The 17563-nt window shown below is 42.8% G+C and overlaps 2 protein-coding genes across 9 annotated transcripts in view; both read left to right on the forward strand.

Annotated features, from left to right (window-relative positions):
• Window positions 1-8875, forward strand: part of ANKRD12 (ankyrin repeat domain 12) — a 115253-nt gene extending 106378 nt beyond the window's left edge. For all 8 annotated transcript variants that reach the window (XM_082853437.1, XM_082853440.1, XM_082853438.1 and 5 more), the window contains 3 exons: window positions 2978-3121; window positions 4902-4997; window positions 5637-8875. In XM_082853437.1, coding sequence (XP_082709563.1) covers window positions 2978-3121; window positions 4902-4997; window positions 5637-5822 — 426 coding nt within the window. In that variant the 3' untranslated portion in view covers window positions 5823-8875. The remainder of the gene's footprint in view (window positions 1-2977; window positions 3122-4901; window positions 4998-5636) is intronic.
• Window positions 8876-17382: 8507 nt separating this feature from the next.
• The window catches only part of TWSG1 (twisted gastrulation BMP signaling modulator 1), a 32177-nt gene continuing 31996 nt past the window's right edge, over window positions 17383-17563 (forward strand). The window contains exon 1 of the mRNA XM_082852471.1: window positions 17383-17484. The gene's annotated coding sequence lies outside the window, so the exon portion shown is untranslated. The remainder of the gene's footprint in view (window positions 17485-17563) is intronic.

The raw sequence follows: 17563 nt of genomic DNA on the forward strand, positions 1-17563 counted from the left end.
TCTTTGGTTATTGCTCTTTATCGCTGCAGGACTACAACCAACTTTTTTTTTTTTTTTTTTTTTTTTTTGGGCTGTGTTGGGTCTTTGTTGCTGCGCGCAGGCTTTCTCTAGTTGCAGCAAGCAGGGGCTACTCTTCCTTGCGGTGTACGGGCTTCTCATTACGGTGGCTTCTCTTATTGTGGAGCACGGGCTCTAGGCACGCAGGCGTGCGGGCTTCAGTAATTGTGGCACGTGGGCTCAGTAGTTGTGGCACCCGGGCTTAGTTGGTCCACGGCATGTGGGATATTCCTGGACCAGGGCTCGAACCTGTGTCCCCTGCATTGGCAGGTGATTCTTAACCACTGTGCCACCAGGGAAGTCCGCAGCCAACTTTTTAGAAAGTATTTTTTCTTCTAGCTATTTTTTCTTAGTATCTGACCATGTGTTTGGATATTTATCACTTAAAGTCCCACCTTAAACTTGCACTTAAATTCATAAATTACAAGTATTGGACTTAACTCTTCTCTTTTGAGTGTCATTTATCACATAACAATTTATAGCAGATTAAATAGGACTGTCAGGGCTTCCCTGGTGGCACAGTGGTTGGGAGTCTGCCTGCCGATGCAGGGGACATGGATTCGTGCCCTGGTCCGGGAAGATCCCACATGCCACGGAGCGGCTGGGCCCATGAGCCATGGCCGCTGAGCCTGCGCGTCCGGAGCCTGTGCTCCACAGCGGGAGAGGCCACAACGGTGAGAGGCCCGCATAACGCAAAAAAAAAAAAAAAAAAAAAAATAGGACTGTCTATTTAGCTTTTCACTAAATTATAAATACAGAAAAACTCTACAATAATGCATATTTGGATATAATGTGGCCTGCATTCTCCAATGGGGGAAGGATAAATTTCTTGTCAGTTGAGGGGTGAATAGGCAACATGGTGGGGACAAGACCAGCCACATGTTTAGGCTTCTCCCAGCCCAGCCTTCCAGACAGGCTGAGGTCTGCAGCTGGACCTCAGGAATTCCCATCTGCTAAATGCAGAGAATTGCCTATATTGGCATTAACCTTACAAAAGAGTGACTGTGTATTACGTAAGTGGAAGTTTTGGATCCCACTTAACACATTAAGGCAGGATTGTACTGTGATTGTCAGAGGTTTACAAGTACAGTTGACTCTTGCACAACATGAGGGTTAGGGGCACCAACCCCTCGCATAGTCAAAAATTAACTTATAACTTTAGAGTCAGCCCTCCGTATCCACATTTCTGCATCCATGGATTCAAGCAGCCATGGATTGTGTAGGACTGTCGTACGTATTTATTGAAAAATACCCATGTATAAGTGGACCTGCTCGGTTCAAACCCATGTTGTTCAAGGGTCAACTGTAGTTAGCATTAGAGTACAGTGTGTTTGTTGCTATGAAATATTCATTCTAAAAGAGAAGCTGCCACCACAATGGTGTATCACTTCAGAACAGTTAGAATGGATATAATAAAAAAGACAGACAAAAACATATATGGGCAAGGGTGTGAAAACACTGGAACCCTATACATTGCTGGGGAGAACATAAAATGATACAATTGCTGTTGAAAACATTTTGGCAGTTTGTCAGCAAGTTAAGCATAAAACTACCATTATAACCCAGCAGTCCCACTCCTAGTTATTTACCCAGGAGAAATAAACATATACATTCAAACAAAAATGGAGCATGAGTGTTCGTAGCAGCTTCATTCATGATAGCCCAAAGGAAGAAACAGCCCAAACTGATGAATGGATAAAAAAAATGTGGTAAAAAGGAATGGGGGGGGGGGGAAGGAATGAGGTACTGATACATGCTACAACACAGATGAACCTTGAAAACATGTGATGTGAAAGAAGCCAGTCACAAAAGACCAGGTTACCATGTGATTCCATCTGTGTGAAGTGTTCATAAGTAAATCCATAGAAACAGAAGGTAGAGTCGCTGTTGTCAGGGGAAGTAGGGGAACGCAGAGTGACTGCTGATGGGCATGGGGTTTCTTCTTGGGGTGATGAAAAAGTTCTGGAATTAGTGGTGATGGTTGAACATCTTGGTGAGTTCAGTTGGCCCTCCATATCTGCAGGTTCTGCATCCATGGTTTCAACTAACCGCAGATCAGAGTACTCAAGAAAAAATATTCCAGAAAGTTCCAAAAAGCGAAACTTGAATTTGCCACACACTGGCAAATTTACACAGCATTTACCTTGTATTAGGTATCATAAGTAATCTAGAGATGATTTAAAGTATACGGGAGTATGTGTGTAGGTTATATGCGTATATTATGCCATTTTATACAAGGGACTTGAGCATCCATGGATTTTGGTATCTGGGGGGGTCCTGGAACCAATCCCCCGCAGATACCAAGGGATAACTGCATACTAAAAGCCATCCTTGTACATTTTAAGATGATTTTTAAAAAGAGACTGCTGATTTTGGAAAGGAAATTTGCTTATACTTTTGGAACCCTTGGAGTTCTCAAATTTCTCAAGCTTACTGTGAAAGAAAAACTGCTCTGAGATTGAAGTTCTTTAGCACTTTAAGTGATTTTATTTTATTTATTTTCTTAAATTTATTTATTTTTATTTTTGGCTGTGTTGGGCCTTTGTTGCTGTGCGCGGGCTTCTCTCTAGTTGCGGTGAGCGGGGACTACTCTTCGTTGCGGTGTGCGGGCTTCTCATTGGGTGGCCTCTCTTGCTGCAGAGCACGGGCTCCAGGCGCGTGGGCTTCAGTAGTTATGGCACTCGGGCTCAGCATTTGTGGCTCGCAGGCTCCAGAGCACAGGCTCAGCAGTTGTGGCGCATGGGCTTGGTTGCTCCACGGCATGTGGGATCCTCCGGATCAGGGCTCGAACCTGTGTCCCCTGCATTGGCAGGCGAATTCCTAACCACTGCACCACCAGGGAAGCCCTAAGTGATCTTATTTTTATTTGAAGAACAAGTGGTTGAAGAATTGTTGTTTTTTTAATTCTTTGTTCAACTAGGAAAAACTCATTGTATCCAATGAACAGGAAGTTCTTCGGGTTCATTACAGAGCTGCAAGAACACTGGCAAATCAGACACTGCCGTTCAGCGCATGCACTGTTCTCCTGGATGCAGAAGTGTACAGCGTGCCCCTGGACGCCCAGGTAAAGGACTAGCCATGGCCTTTAGTGCTCTTCGGATAGCAGGCACCTTTGGTAATCTGGGTCCTCAGAAGAAACATGAATTCAGCAATCAGTAAAGCTCAAAGGAGAAAACAACTCTTGCACACTAAAGTGCTTTTTATAGATAACTTGTAAGTTGCTTCTAAAGTGGAAGCTGCTGGAAGCTAGAAAGGGCAACGGGTGGAGCTCAGGTCGTGCTAGTGCTGAGAGAGGGCCAGGCTTTGTTTGGATCTTGGATGTTGTTGGGACAAATTAACACAACTGTGGAAAACTAGCTACGGCTTGAAAAGAGTTTACTGCCACATGTAAATTACGTGAATTCAGAACTAGACATCAGTTGTTCAGAATTTTTTTGTGCTTCATAAACCAGAATGAAATTCTTTGGTCGTAAGACAGAATATAAAAGTATAAACACAGACAGTGAAGGATTATCACCAAAAAAGACTAGAAAATACTGTTTTAAATCAGACAAACTATAGAGATACAAAGTATATGCAGTATATTACAGAGAAAGTTACTTAGTTCTCTCTGGACTTTATTTTTCTCACCTGAAAAAAAAAAAAACAGGAGTCCCAGATGGGTTATAAAGAGAATTTCTGAAAAGAAGTGAATTTTCCCAGTAAACCCTCAGAATGATCCCCAAATCAGAGACTAAAAAGGATCAGGCCACAAGCCACCTAATAGTTGAAGGGCAGAAGAACTTAGTCATCGTCTTGAGGATGACTGTGGGCCTGTTACCCACCCTTGTACGGCTGGCTTTACAGTTGGTAGACGGTCTCTCCACTGAGGAGCAGGCTTGTTCAGGTGAGCATAGCTGCTGAGGGACTAAGGAACAAGTCCGCTTCCTTGGGTAGGGGCTTGGGCCATCCTTTAGCCATTCTCATATCAGACCTCTTCCTTTTCAAAATAAACTTGTAATAATAAAAAAGTTTCAATAATAAAATTTAAAACAGTCAAAAGGTCTTACCTGAAGACCAAGGAGGAAGTGGTAACAGCCAAGAATGTGAGTAGTGTGATTGTGTTGCCTGGATGCCACCTCGATGGTGCTGGTTGGTGGTCAGAGCTTTGGCGGCAGTAACGGCAGCAGTTGTTTGTCAGACCCAGTGCTTCCCATTGCCCAAGCATTAGAACAAGGGCTTAGTGACTCTCAATTCTCAAACAAGATTAAAAGAGGTGCTTTTACCCAATTTCACAGAATAGAAAATTGAAAGAGTATGTAATTAGTTTGAGATTACACAGTAAGATACAAAGCTGACGTTTGAATATAGCCTATCTTAAAAGAATACCAAAACTGGTATTCTTAAGAGTTGGTATAGAATTTCTTTGTGAGCACTCCAAAGGACTGGTCCTGGAAGAAATGTCAGCCCCAAAGGCCTGTCTCCCACCTTAACATTTTTTTCTCCCTACATGTGGTAAACGATAACATTAAAATTAATTTCTTAATCAATTGTGTTTTAATAAGAAGTCACAGGCATGTCACTTCATATGACATGCCTTTCTGAGACATTTTTGACACACAGATCAGTAGGATTCTATTTAATTAATAACTAAACCCAGCATCCTAATAATTCTAATAACTAATCTCAGTATGGAAATACTTTATCAGATTTTTAAAATTCAGATTATGTTATCTTTCTTTGAAGTATACTTTTCATCATTCCTTTAAAAGTAGAATATACCATAAAAAGATAAAATGGCATATAGATTTTAAAGTAGGTTATTTTATTTTATAATATCCAACAATTTTAATGTTTTCTTTCAGTCTGATGACAGTAAAACTTCTGTGAGGGATCGTTTTAATGCAAGACAATTCATGTCTTGGTTACAAGATGTGGACGATAAATTTGACAAATTAAAGGTATGTATGTTTAGAAGTTCACTTTAACTGGATACTTCCCCTTCATAAACAGAAACTGCAGCTGTGTTAGAGAGGAGTGGTTAGGAAAGGAAAGACCAGTTAGTGGTGAATCCTCATGAGGTCGCACTTTGGAAGATAAAGACACCCCCCGCCCCCCGTTTTTCGGGTCCAATTTCATATACATGGTGCAGCTACCAGAGAAAAAGCAGTTTCTAATGGAGATCTTCATATTTGTTATCCAGTGTATGAGTCTGGCTATAGTTCCAGCATGTGAAAGAGGGGAGAACAAGAAGAGAAGAAATGTATTTTGCAAGTAATCTGTAATGAAAATTATTTGGTTTGAATCATTTCAAAAATCACTTTTCCTTAGATTTTCTTGATTCTTCTGATAATTTGAAATTTTATTGCTTGAAAGAGCAGTTTCAAATTAAAGTCTGTTAGATGAGTATGAAGTTGTGGGTCCTGAAGTATTTGGTGTATGGATACAGACAGGGTAAACCAGAAATGGACATGTAACTCAGAAGCTTCACATACCCTAGTATATCCATCTTATACCCTAAAGAAACGATGCATGAGATTAATTTTTAAACAAAGCAATTGTAATAAATAATCACTGAATTCTTCTCTTCTTTTAAATAGACCTGTCTTTTAATGAGGCAACAACATGAAGCTGCAGCTTTAAATGCCGTCCAGAGGTTAGAATGGCAGCTCAAACTCCAGGAACTCGATCCTGCCACCTATAAATCTATCAGCATTTATGAAATCCAGGAGTTTTACGTGCCCCTTGTTGATGTGAATGATGACTTTGAATTGACTCCTATATAGCAGCCGTGACTTCCTGGTGATGGTGTTTTAAATGAGTGAGGCTTAAGAGTATTATACTATGGAATACTGCCTTTTGACAAAAATATGATATTATGCCTTCACAGCTATTAGTAAAGTTCAACTAAAGTTGGTGATGTAGTAAACACTGTCATTTTATTAAAAATGAAAAGAATTATTTTGGATCTTAGATCCAAGCAGTTTCTAACTGAAAACTATTATTTATATTGGTGAAAGGTGACTATCGCGTTGGAGCACGTTGGCAGACGAGGTAGATGTTTAGGGAGCTGAGGATCTGCTAATGGCGCTGGAAGCTGTTAGTGCTCTGCGTACGAGGTGACCACGGGTGTTGAGGTTCTGTCAAGTTCTACTAAAACAGATCAGCAAACTAAAAGGCTCAATTCCTACCAAATAGTTTCTAATGTGGAAGGAAAACTTGGCACAAAATTTCTTCAGTTTATTATATCTGTAAGTTAATTGTACAGCTTTCTTTTTGAAAGTTTTAATATTGTCTTCCTTTTTAATAACTTATTTTATACATATTGTGCAGATGTAAATCTTGTAATTAATGGTCAAAATGTATACAAAGGGATTGGTAGTCAAAACATATACAAAGAAATAATTGTAAAACTGTTTTGTCTGATGTTTAAGGACCAAAGTTGTAGTTTGTATGGTATGGAGTGTAGTGATAGTGTGTTGAGGTAGCAGGACTTTTAAATAAGGCATGCGTGTCTGAGTTAGCTTGTTTCCATCACAGAACTGTAGAGACTGTGACTTAGCCATACTGCATGCTTCCTATAATTTAATTCTCTCCATAGCGATGCCTGACGGTAGTGTAAGGTGTTTCATACCAGTCTCCCAGGATAGTACCTATGACTTACTATGTTGGACATTTTATTTAGAATTAGTCATGCAAAGAAACAGCTCTTTTTTCATCTCACGATAGAGCCTATTCTCCTCTTCCCCCCAAAAATGCCTTTGAATGAAAATTCTGAAATTGTAAATGTCTATTTTAATACTCAAATATGAAAGAATCTGTGAATATATGTAAATATGTTTAATAAATTTTATTGGTCATGTTAAATCATTGTAAAACTTTTTTACATTGCTTAAATATAATGTTCTAAGCTTAATAACCTTTGCACTTTTAAAATAACAACTGAGTACTCAAAAAAGAGATATTTGGTAGTCAAAATAGGTAAAAGAAATGGGCATATTCTGATCGATCTCTGCAGTGTTTATGAAATATTGATTAATATGTTGTATTTCTTCCTTGTATCAAGATGCAAAACATATAATTTTCAAAATTTTATAATTAAAATAAGATTTGGTATGCTGTTTTTAATAAAATAATTAGCAGTATACTTAGAAAAAGTCCAGTTTCTCCTGTAACATGATGTAAATTAAATATTCAGGAATATTTCAGATCTGAAACCTGCTGTTAAACTTACTAAACATTTTTGGAAAGAAGATAGGTTATGTGTAAAATTGATCATAAGTATATGAGATAAGATTTACAGAACTTTCCACAATACTTTCTTGAATTATAAAATAATAGGTGTTTTTTATTCTGATTGAGAAAAGTGAAAAGAATATATGAGGAATAAAGTTATTTAAATTCAGCTTGCAAGTTGGAAATCCCAGCTAGTGGGAAAGAATGTAAAATTGAAGTTTTTGAGTGCAAAGGTATATATTAAGCTTAGGGATTTTTGAATTTTTACATCAGTTTATATTTTAATTGATACTGTACTTGGCATGCGCAATAAAGCAGCACGTGTGAAAAATACACAGTGCAAGGACTTTATTATAAAGATTGGATGTAGTAGTCTTTAGAAATTTAGATGAAAGATTTTGGCCTCTTTTATTGGATAAATGGGGCCAAGAAAGGCAGGGTAGATTTTGAAGCACTGGTTTTGTTGAAGTTAAGTTTATTAAGGCTGGGAACATTAAAAACTAATTTATAAAAGCAATACTTTTTAATATGAAAAACTTAATGCAAATTTTGTTTATACTTTTGCCTAAAAATAAAAAAACAGATTATTGAGCATTGAAATCATAGAAAATATGAGAAGGGTAAGTTTATACAGCAGTTTGTTCTGATGGTTCAACCAGAGAAGGGGGTGCGGAAAAAAAATCACTGTTTGGCCAGACAGAACAAGCTGCAGAAGAGAAAAACCAAGCAAGCAGAAATCTGGCATCTTTTAGTCATCCCAGCTTTTTAGTACTAACCACAGTTCTCACCCTGTTCAGTGGTACCTCAAGTTGCTGGAGCCTGTCTGCCATGATGCTGCTTCTGCAGATTCCCTTTGTAAAGAGACTCATCCGAAGCTAATCGGGATAGCTTAAAAAAAAAAAGTGAATGCCTTCTCCATGGGAATTTATACTTAAGTAAGTAAGTTAAGGGCTCTTGATATTAAAGATTATTCTGAAGCTCTAAAATGCTAGAAAAAAAACTTGGAATGGGGTATATGCCTAAAAAGATATAGGATTCTGAAAGAGAAATAAAGGATGGTTAGTTTAATCAGTGATTTTTTTTTTTAACTATTCAAATATCATGAACAAGATACTAAATTGTACCTGAGGATTTGTATTTCTTTAAATCTTGTTCTAAATCATATCTGTTTAATAAATGACTAGATATTTGTGCATGTTATTTAATAAAGAGTTATATTTTTATAGAAAAAATAAGAGTGAAATGTGTTAAGTGTTTTTTTTTTTTATTTTCCACTCCCACGTGACTCCAAGCCCAACACCAGTGTTTACTTGGACAGCAGGCAAAATTGCAAAATACTCATTTTGGGGAAACAACCTCTGAAGAATTAGCCTTTTGAGCTCGTCTATGAGGTCTCGAAATGAGGTCTCGAAAATGAATTTTAAGTATTAGACATGCTGCGGACTTAACTATAAAAATCTCAAGCAGGGCTTCCCTGGTGGCGCAGTGGTTGAGAGTCTGCCTGCCGATGCAGGGGACACGGGTTTGTGCCCCGGTCCGGGAAGATCCCACGTGCTGCGGAGCGGCTGGGCCCGTGAGCCATGGCCGCTGGGCCTGCGCGTCCGGAGCCCGTGCTCCGCAACGGGAGACGCCACAACAGTGAGAGGCCCGCTTACCGCAAAAAAAAAAAAATCTCAAGCAAAGATCCCCTGAAGCTCATTTTAACAGACTGAGGAATTATAGAGTTATTCTAGAAATTTAGCAATGCTAAATATGTATTCTTCTTAGTTATCCAAAAAGTTAGCAATATTTTTTATTCTATCTCTGATATTCTGACACATAAAACCCAAAAATTTTATGTAGGGGAAATTGACTTTTTAAAACTCATGAGGTAGTCATGTCTTGTATTTTAAATGAAGCATTTCCACAATTTTGTTTTTAATCCTTTTTCAAACCTTAAAGTTTAAATAATTCCTAATTAATCAAATGGCTCAAAAGGTTAGAATTATAAGTATTACAATTTAAACAGTGAAAAGTACATGTGGAAGGATTGACCTCTTTTTTTTTTTGGCCATGCTGCGAGGCATGCAGGAACTTAGTTCCCCCGACCAGGAATCGATCCTGTGCTCCCTGCAGTGGAAGCTTGGAGCCTTAACCGCTGGACCGCCAGGGAAGTCCCTGGAAAGATTGACGTTTAAAGAAAATTTTTCTCTTGATATAGAGAATGAGGCATATATAGCGTATGTCTATAGAGTAAAAAACACCACCTGTGTGCCCATCACTCAGCTTAAGAGCGGTACCTTTTTCCTCAGTTTTTTTTAATTGTGTAATTTGTATCCAATAAAAATACCCACATCTTAAGTAGGCAGTTTGATAAGTCCTGACAGATGCATACAAAACATTTCCATTCCCCCCGCAGTTCCCTCCTGCCCCCTTGCAGAGTACTTCACCCCGGAGGCCACCGCTTGATGACTGCCGGCGCCATGGATTACTTGTACTTGTTCTTGAGCTTCATGTATATGGAATCAAACAGTATACACTTGTTTTGCGTCTGCCTTCTTTCAGCATAAGGTTTTGAAATTCATGTTGCATGTGTCAGTCATCTGTTCCTTTTTCTTACTGAGTGGAAGTATATTGTACACGCCTGTTTATTCACTCTTGTTGGTAGACATTTGGATTGTTCCCAGTTGGGGGCTGAATAAAACTGCTCTAAACGTGCTAATCTTTTTCTGTGAACACGTTCTTTCATTGCTTGGGCCCATACCTTGGAGTACAGTCACCAGGTCCTAGGGCATAGATGTATGTCTAACTTCATCAGAAACTGACAGTTCTTCAAAGGGGTTGTGCCGTTTTATCCTCCTACTGCCAACTATCAGAGGCCCAGTTGCTCTGAGTCCTCATCAATCTTTGGTGTTGTCAGTCTTCAATTTTAGCAGTTTTGGTGGATATGTAGTGGTATCTTACTGTGCTTTTAACTTGCATTTCTCTGATGACTCAAGCGGTTGAACATATCTTTTATATGTTTAACAGCCATTTGTACATTTTATTTTGTGAACTGTCCTCAAGTGTTTTGCTCATTTTTCATTGTGTTGGTCTTTTTATTATTGATTTGTAGGAAGTCCTTATTCTGCACACAAGCCCTTTGTCAGGTAGGTCTTTTATTAACGTCCATAAGAATTTAAGGAATGTATGCATATCCATGCATTTAGGTTTTAGTGGCAAGGATTCGAGGCAAAAAATTCTGTCATTGCAAACATTCTTAACGTAAGCAGTGTTTGCTAAAATAAATTATAGTACTGTATTTTCAACCATCTATCTCAGAATGCTTTTTTCTTTTTAAATTTTATTTATTAGTTTTGGCTGCGTTGGGCCTTCGTTGTTGCGCGCAGTCGTTCTCTAGTTGAGGTGAGTGGGCTTCTCATTGCGGTGGCTTCTCTTGTTGCAGAGCACCGGCTCTAGGCGCACGAACTTCAGTAGTTGTGGCTCACGGGCTCTAGAGCGCAGGCTCAGTATTTGTGGCACACAGGCTTAGTTGCTCCGCGGCGTATGGGATCTTTCCAGACCAGGGCTCGAACCTGTGTTCCCTGCATTGGCAGGCAGATTCTTAGCCACTGCGCCGCCAGGGAAGTCCCTCAGAATGCTTTAATTAAACTACTTGTGTAACTGTCCCAATTGGAGTATTTGGAGAATACAAAAATTCTGTTTTCCTAAAAGGGAAAGAGAATCACCAGCAACATGCTTTGTGAAATGGGAGTGGTACTTAAAAATGAAAAAGATGGGGCTTCCCTGGTGGCGCAGTGGTTGAGAGTCCGCCTGCCGATGCAGGGGACGCTGGTTCGTGCCCCGGTCCGGGAGGATCCCACATGCCGCAGAGCTGCTGGGCCCGTGAGCCATGGCCACTGAGCCTGAGCGTCCGGAGCCTGTGCTCCGCAACGGGAGAGGCCACAACAGTGAGAGGCCCGCGTACCGCAAAAAAAGATGAATGTCACATCCATATTTTAAAAAGCATGAAGGGAAGAAAGAAAAACCTCGACTTGTAAGTCTGACCGGCTTAAAGGCAAAAAGCTGAAGTCACTGATTAAGGGAAAAAGAATAGAAAACCTGGACAGGTACAGTCTAATCAGGAATACTACAGATGGAAGCCCTGTTGAAGCCATCTGAGTCCCTGAATTAATGACAACGAAGGCTGGAGGTGGTGAAAAGGAGCAGTTTGTCCTTTAGAGGCATCTAGAAGCTCTGGCTTTCTGACATAAGTTAGCACTATGGTGGAAATTTCACGAGGAAACATTCACTGAGCAAAAGTGTATGCTCAACATGGAGGCAGACAAAAATCCAGTCCAAAGACATCAGTAATTCAGAGGGAGTGAACAGGCTGATGCTGGCAAGCAGGTGAAGAGCAGGAGACCGGCTGCCTTCTTTTGGAGGTTTGGTGTGTGGGTTTCTTTGTTTTGCCGTTTGCTTGTTGTTTTGTTATGTTTAGCCCTCCCCAACACAATCCTGAAAGAACTCTTGCCTCAGAATTGCTCTGTCTCCTCGTGGGATAAAATAGCACAGCTGTGACGCAGTCCCGTGTCCCCTCTTACCTGCCCTGGAGCCTCTCACCTCAGTGCACCCCCATGAGTTTCAGAGTGGAAACAAGGTTTCCAGCCACTGAAGACTTCTCATACTAAGTGAGGTAAGTCAGAAAGGAAAAGACAATACCATAAGATATCATAAGATATCATTTATATGTGGAATCTAAAATACGACACAAATGAACTGATCTACTAAACAGACACACAGACGTAGAGAAGTAGAGAACAGACTTGTGGTTGCCGAGGGGTGGAGGAGGGAGGGATTGGGAGTCTGGGATTAGCAAATGCAAACCTAGTATATGTAGGATGGGTAATCAACAAGGTCCTACTGTATAGCACAGGGAACTATATTCAATATCTTGTAATAACCTATAATAGAAAATCTGAAAAAGTATATATATACACACATATATATATATAAACTGATTCACTTTGCTGTACACCTGAAACTAACACAACATTGTAAATCAACTATACTTCAATAAAATAAAATTTTTTAAAAAAGAGTGGATAGGGTTTATGTAGCCAGGAAAAAGAAAAAAGAATCATGTCCCAAGCAAAAAGAAAAATGCAGAATACAGGAGTGGGGAAGTATGAAGCATGCAAATAGACCACCTTGGCTCTATGGAGAGGATTTGTGTAACATCAAAAATGATCCACATTTACTAGCCTGAAAAGACGTTCTGGATATGCCAAATGGGAAAACGCAAGTTGCAGTGAAGTATTCTTAGCATAATTTCATTTTTTGCAAACATATGTTACTACATGTGACTTAAAAAAGACTGAAGGAATATATAGGAAGCTAGGTGCAATCTCCAGGGGCTAAAATGGCCAGGGTCGCACATGAAGTCCCAAAATTTTTAAATTCTCTGTAATCAGAAAAAAAGGAAAAAGTTGAAATGAATATAAATTAAGAAATACTCTAAATCAGTCAGCTACAAAGTTGGGACCTAATTTGGTAGGCAAGAGTGAGCCATGAGTAAATAGTGGATTTTGAGAAGCCTTAAGAGCTTTTGAGATTTGTAAATCTCTCAATAGCCCTTGATAGCCCTTTGCAAACATCTGCCAAAACAGCATTTTCTCCTAGCAGGCGGGGTCAGCAGTTTCCCCAGAGGTTTGCTAGGCCTCCTGTAGCCCTAGGGACCTGAGCCTCGGAAAAGCTTGCTTGGGCGTTCCTTTTGCCTGGTGGATTCACAACCGTTCATTGCAGAAGGAATTATAAGTATTTTATGAACCCAGAATGGAACAAAACAAAACAAAAATAGCCTCAAGATTTTCTACATTTCTTCTTGTTTAAAACAGGAAGAGTTGAGAGGCCTTTGGAAGTAAGCGTTTTCCTTTGCCCATTCTTTTGAGAGCTTTGCGGTAATTCCCACAACAAAGCAGGGAGGGAAGAGGTGGGGGAAAGGGTGGAGGAAGGAGGTTTCTTCCCAAAGGGCCTTCCATCCCTAGATCGTTCCTTCCACACCACAGGCTGCCAGTCTGTTAGATGTGGCTCCTTTGGTTCAAATCTGTAAATCAAATCAGCTAATTCAGCTGAGTCTCTCGGATAGAAAGCATTAAGAATGGGACAGTGGAGGGCTTCCCGGGTGGCGCGGTGGTTGGGGGTCCGCCTGCCGATGCGGGGGGCGCGGGTTCGTGCCCCGGTTTGGGAGGATCCCGCGTGCCGCGGAGCGGCTGGGCCCTGGGCCCGGCTGAGCCTGCGTGTCCGGAGCCTGTGCTCCGCGGCGGGGGAGGCCACAGCAGTGAGAGGCCCGCAAAAAAAAAAAAAAAAAAAAAAAAAAAGAATGGGACAGTGGATTCCAAACCATAATCCCCAGCCTGCCGCAGTCGGCCGGTTCCTTGGGACACAGAATAGTCTTCCTGTCTCCACCGGCTGAAAGGCGCACAGGCTGGACGCCTCCTCCATGCAGGCCCGAGCAATCCCCCCCTTCGCCACCCCCCCATCCAGTCCCACCTCCGGCAGGGCCGGGGGCTCTGCCCGTACTCCTGTAAGGAAGCTCAGAAGTGGAGAATCAGACCAAACTGGAGTGCTTAGCAGGGGCACCCAACACTTGTGTCTCGGGCTCCCATTTTGCTCCCTGTCTTCTGGGGTGAATTGGCTGGGGTGAGGGGAGGCCCAGAGGTGAGAGTGTAGAAGCACCACCTACAGGAGTGAGTTCACAAACGACAATTGTCCTTGTTATCTCTCTATGCTGGGCAGGATAACACCCCCTCCCCTAGCTTCACTCCCTCTACCCCAGCGGTCCCCAAGCTTTTTGGCACCAGGAACCAGTTTTGTGGAAGACAGTTTTTCCACAGATGGGGCGTGGGGGGAGGGGAGGATGGTTTCGGGATGATTCAAGTGCATTACATTTAATCAGTGCGAGCCCTGAGCTTGTTTTCACTTGCCACTTACTGATAGGGGTTTGATATAAGTCTGCAAGCAATTGATTTATTATGGTCAAATCTTTCTGCTAATGATAATCTATATTTGCAGCCGCTCCCCAGACCTAGCATCACTGCCTCAGCTCTACCTCAGATCATCAGGCATTAGATTCTCATAAGGAGCCGCACCCTAGATCCCTCACATGTGCAGTTCATGGTAGGGTTCACGCTCCTATGAGAATCTAATGCCACCGCTGATCTGACAGGAGGAGGAGCTCAGGAGGTAAGAAAATTAATTGTTGTTTTATGGCAGTAAATTTACAGTAATTTGTTAGCAGCAATAGGAAACGAGTCACCTCTACACTGTAGTTGGCTGACGGTCAACCACTGATGCGTCTGTATCAGGTGATTGAATCTTACGTGAATCAGTGACATTTGACCCTTTCATCAAACCCTACTAAGAGGCTTTATCGCATTGATCATAAAGGCTTCTGGTAAAATAAAATAGCCACTACAGGGCTTCCCTGGTGGCGCAGTGGTTGAGAGTCCGCCTGCCGATGCAGGGCACGCGGGTTCGTGCCCCTGTCCGGGAAGATCCCACATGCCGCGGAGCGGCTGGGCCCGTGAGCCATGGCCGCTGAGCCTGCGCGTCCAGAGCCTGTGCTCCGCAACGGGAGAGGCCACAACAGTGAGAGGCCCGCGTACCGCAAAAAAAAAAAAAAAATAGCCACTACAATAACCCCTGCAGCTCTCAAATTCCCAAACCCATTCAGAAAAACTTGATAGCCACCTGGAGGCTCAACTGACATTTGATCTTCTAGAGCTTATCAAAGAGGATCTTTAAATTAAAAATAACTATTTTTTATCTTATTACCAAAGTAATACAGGCAAAGATATGAGAAAATGCAGACAAGCACAAAGAAAAAACATCAACACAAATCGCTCATAATCTTCATTCTAAAAATACACACACTGCTTTAAAAGTTGATATATCATGAATATCTTTCCATGCCAATGGTATTTCTCTGCAACACCAGTTCTCCAAGTGTGATCTGGAGACCCTGGGGGTCCCAGGACATTTTCAGGTAGTTCATGAGCTCAAAACTATACTTTTTTTTTTTTTTTTTTTTTTTTTTTTGCGGTATGCGGGCCTCTCACTGCTGTGGCCTCTCCCGTTGCGGAGCATAGGCTCCGGACACGCAGGCTCAGCGGCCATGGCTCACAGGCCCAGCCGCTCCGCGGCATGTGGGATCTTCCCGGACCGGAGCACAAACCCGTGTCCCCTGCATCGGCAGGCGGACTCTCAACCACTGCGCTACCATGGAAGCCCAAAACTATACTTATTTTAATTCTAATGCATTATTTGCCTTTTCAGTCTCCTCTCACACTGTAGTTTTTTTAGAGGATATAATATATATTACAACAGTTTGAATGCAAAAGCAGATATGAAAATCCAGCTGCCTTCTATTAAGTTTGACATTAAATAGCACAAATGGAAGACAATGCCACTCTTCTCACTATTTTTTTTTTTTTTTTCCGTCTTGGAATATATACTTTTTTTTTTTTTTTCTGCTGTATGCGGGCCTCTCACTGTTGTGACCTCTCCCGTTGCGGAGCACAGGCTCCCGACGCGCAGGCTCAGCAGCCATGGCTCACGGGCCCAGCTGCTCCGCGGCATGTGGGATCTTCCCGGACCGGGGCACGAACCCGTGTCCCCTGTCGGCAGGCGGACTCTCAACCACTGCGCCACCAGGGAAGCCCTATATACTTATTTTTCATAAAATATGTATTCATGTTACCATATAACAGAGTCTATTATTTTTAAATGAGATAAATTATTTCTTAAATTTCCGTTTTAACTTCAAAAGTTTTGATAGATGTAGCACACATAAACAAAACCTCTTTGGAGCCCTCAATAATTTTCAACAGTGTAAAGGGGTCCTGAGACTACAAAGTTTGAGAACCTCTGATCTACAATATTAGTTTTTAATATCTGATTTAGCCCATTGCACTGTATCACAGTTCATTTAATCAGTAAGTAATGCTAAGAATAAGATCCTTAAAGTTAAATTTGTGTACACTCAATTATTTCTTTCGGATAATTTTCAGGGATGGTTTTTGAAATGTATACTTAACTTACTGTACAAAAATGGACTAACAGCAATAATGCAGTCCACCCCGTCAGCCAATCAACTCTTTCCATTCTTTCTGTTTTCTTCATCAACCAAGGGGAATGTGGGCATTTAAGATCCTACCAGCTTAAGACTTTAGTACTAGGTCTAAAATGGTCTAGTACCATTTCCAAAGGAAAAGTACAATGGGCTCCAACTTAATAACTCTGGAAACTTTTAAAAAAGCAAATTCCCAGGGTTGTGGGAAAGAACTGGGTGCCATTCTCAGTTGCCTTTATCTACAAGCTAACTGTTGGTCACACATGCTTGGGCAGGCGTCTCCTGCCATCTGTCCAGGTGTCCATCCGTCCTCTCCCCTGGCCTGCGACCTTCTGGACCAGCACCCACGGCGCCCCTGCCCTCTTCTAGCGCTGAGCACAAAGCCGGGCGCCCACGAAGGGTTCGGCCTATAAGTGCACTGCGGGACGAAGGCTTTACTCTTGGAGACCCTTATTCAGTAGGTCTGAGGTAGACCCCGGAAGCCTGCGTTTTTAATAAATCCTGTCTCCGACGTCAGTGACGGGATTCAGGTATGAGCTGCACTGGGTACCAGCGGGGTGCATCAGTCAGTCCGGCATCACCATAACGGGGCCGAAACCAGCTCCTAGAGTGGCTGTGAGGAGACGAGGAGCTCCTGCACATCACGTCCCAGCTCCGGGACCAGGGCAGGGTGAGCCCGGAGAAGGGGCCGGGCGACAAGGCGCCGAAGACGGGGACGGTGAAGAGGAAGGGGGACAGCGCGCGTGGGCCGGGGGGGCGCGGCCGCGGTCGCGGTCTGGGCGGGGCCGGGTAGGGGGTGGGACCCTGGGCGCGCTGGGCCCGCGGGGAGCGTGGCCTGGGCGGGGCCGGGTCGCGAGCGGACAGGAGCGCCGGGGGGAGTGAGAGACGTCTCCTGGCGGGAGCTGGCGGCGGCGGCGGGAGCCGAGGGGGGCGGAGGGAAGCGGGGGGCGGGGGCGAGACGGCGACGGGCTGGTCTCTCCCTGTGTTACGGCCGAGGCTCGCGGGCCCTGCGCGGAGGACTGAGTGGAGGCGCGGCCTGCCTCCCTCCATAGAGTGGCGCGCCCGCTCGGCCGACCCGCGGGGAACGAGAGCCAGGCTGCTTCGCGGCGCCGCGGCGCACGGTGAGCGGGCGGGGGTGGCTGGTGCCGCTCTGGGACTGGAGGCCGCGGCCGGGCGGGAGGAGCGGGAGGACCGGGCCCG

Source organism: Leucopleurus acutus (assembly GCF_964270905.1).
Source record: "Leucopleurus acutus genome assembly, chromosome: 13".
NCBI classification, from domain to species: Eukaryota; Metazoa; Chordata; class Mammalia; order Artiodactyla; family Delphinidae; genus Leucopleurus; species Leucopleurus acutus.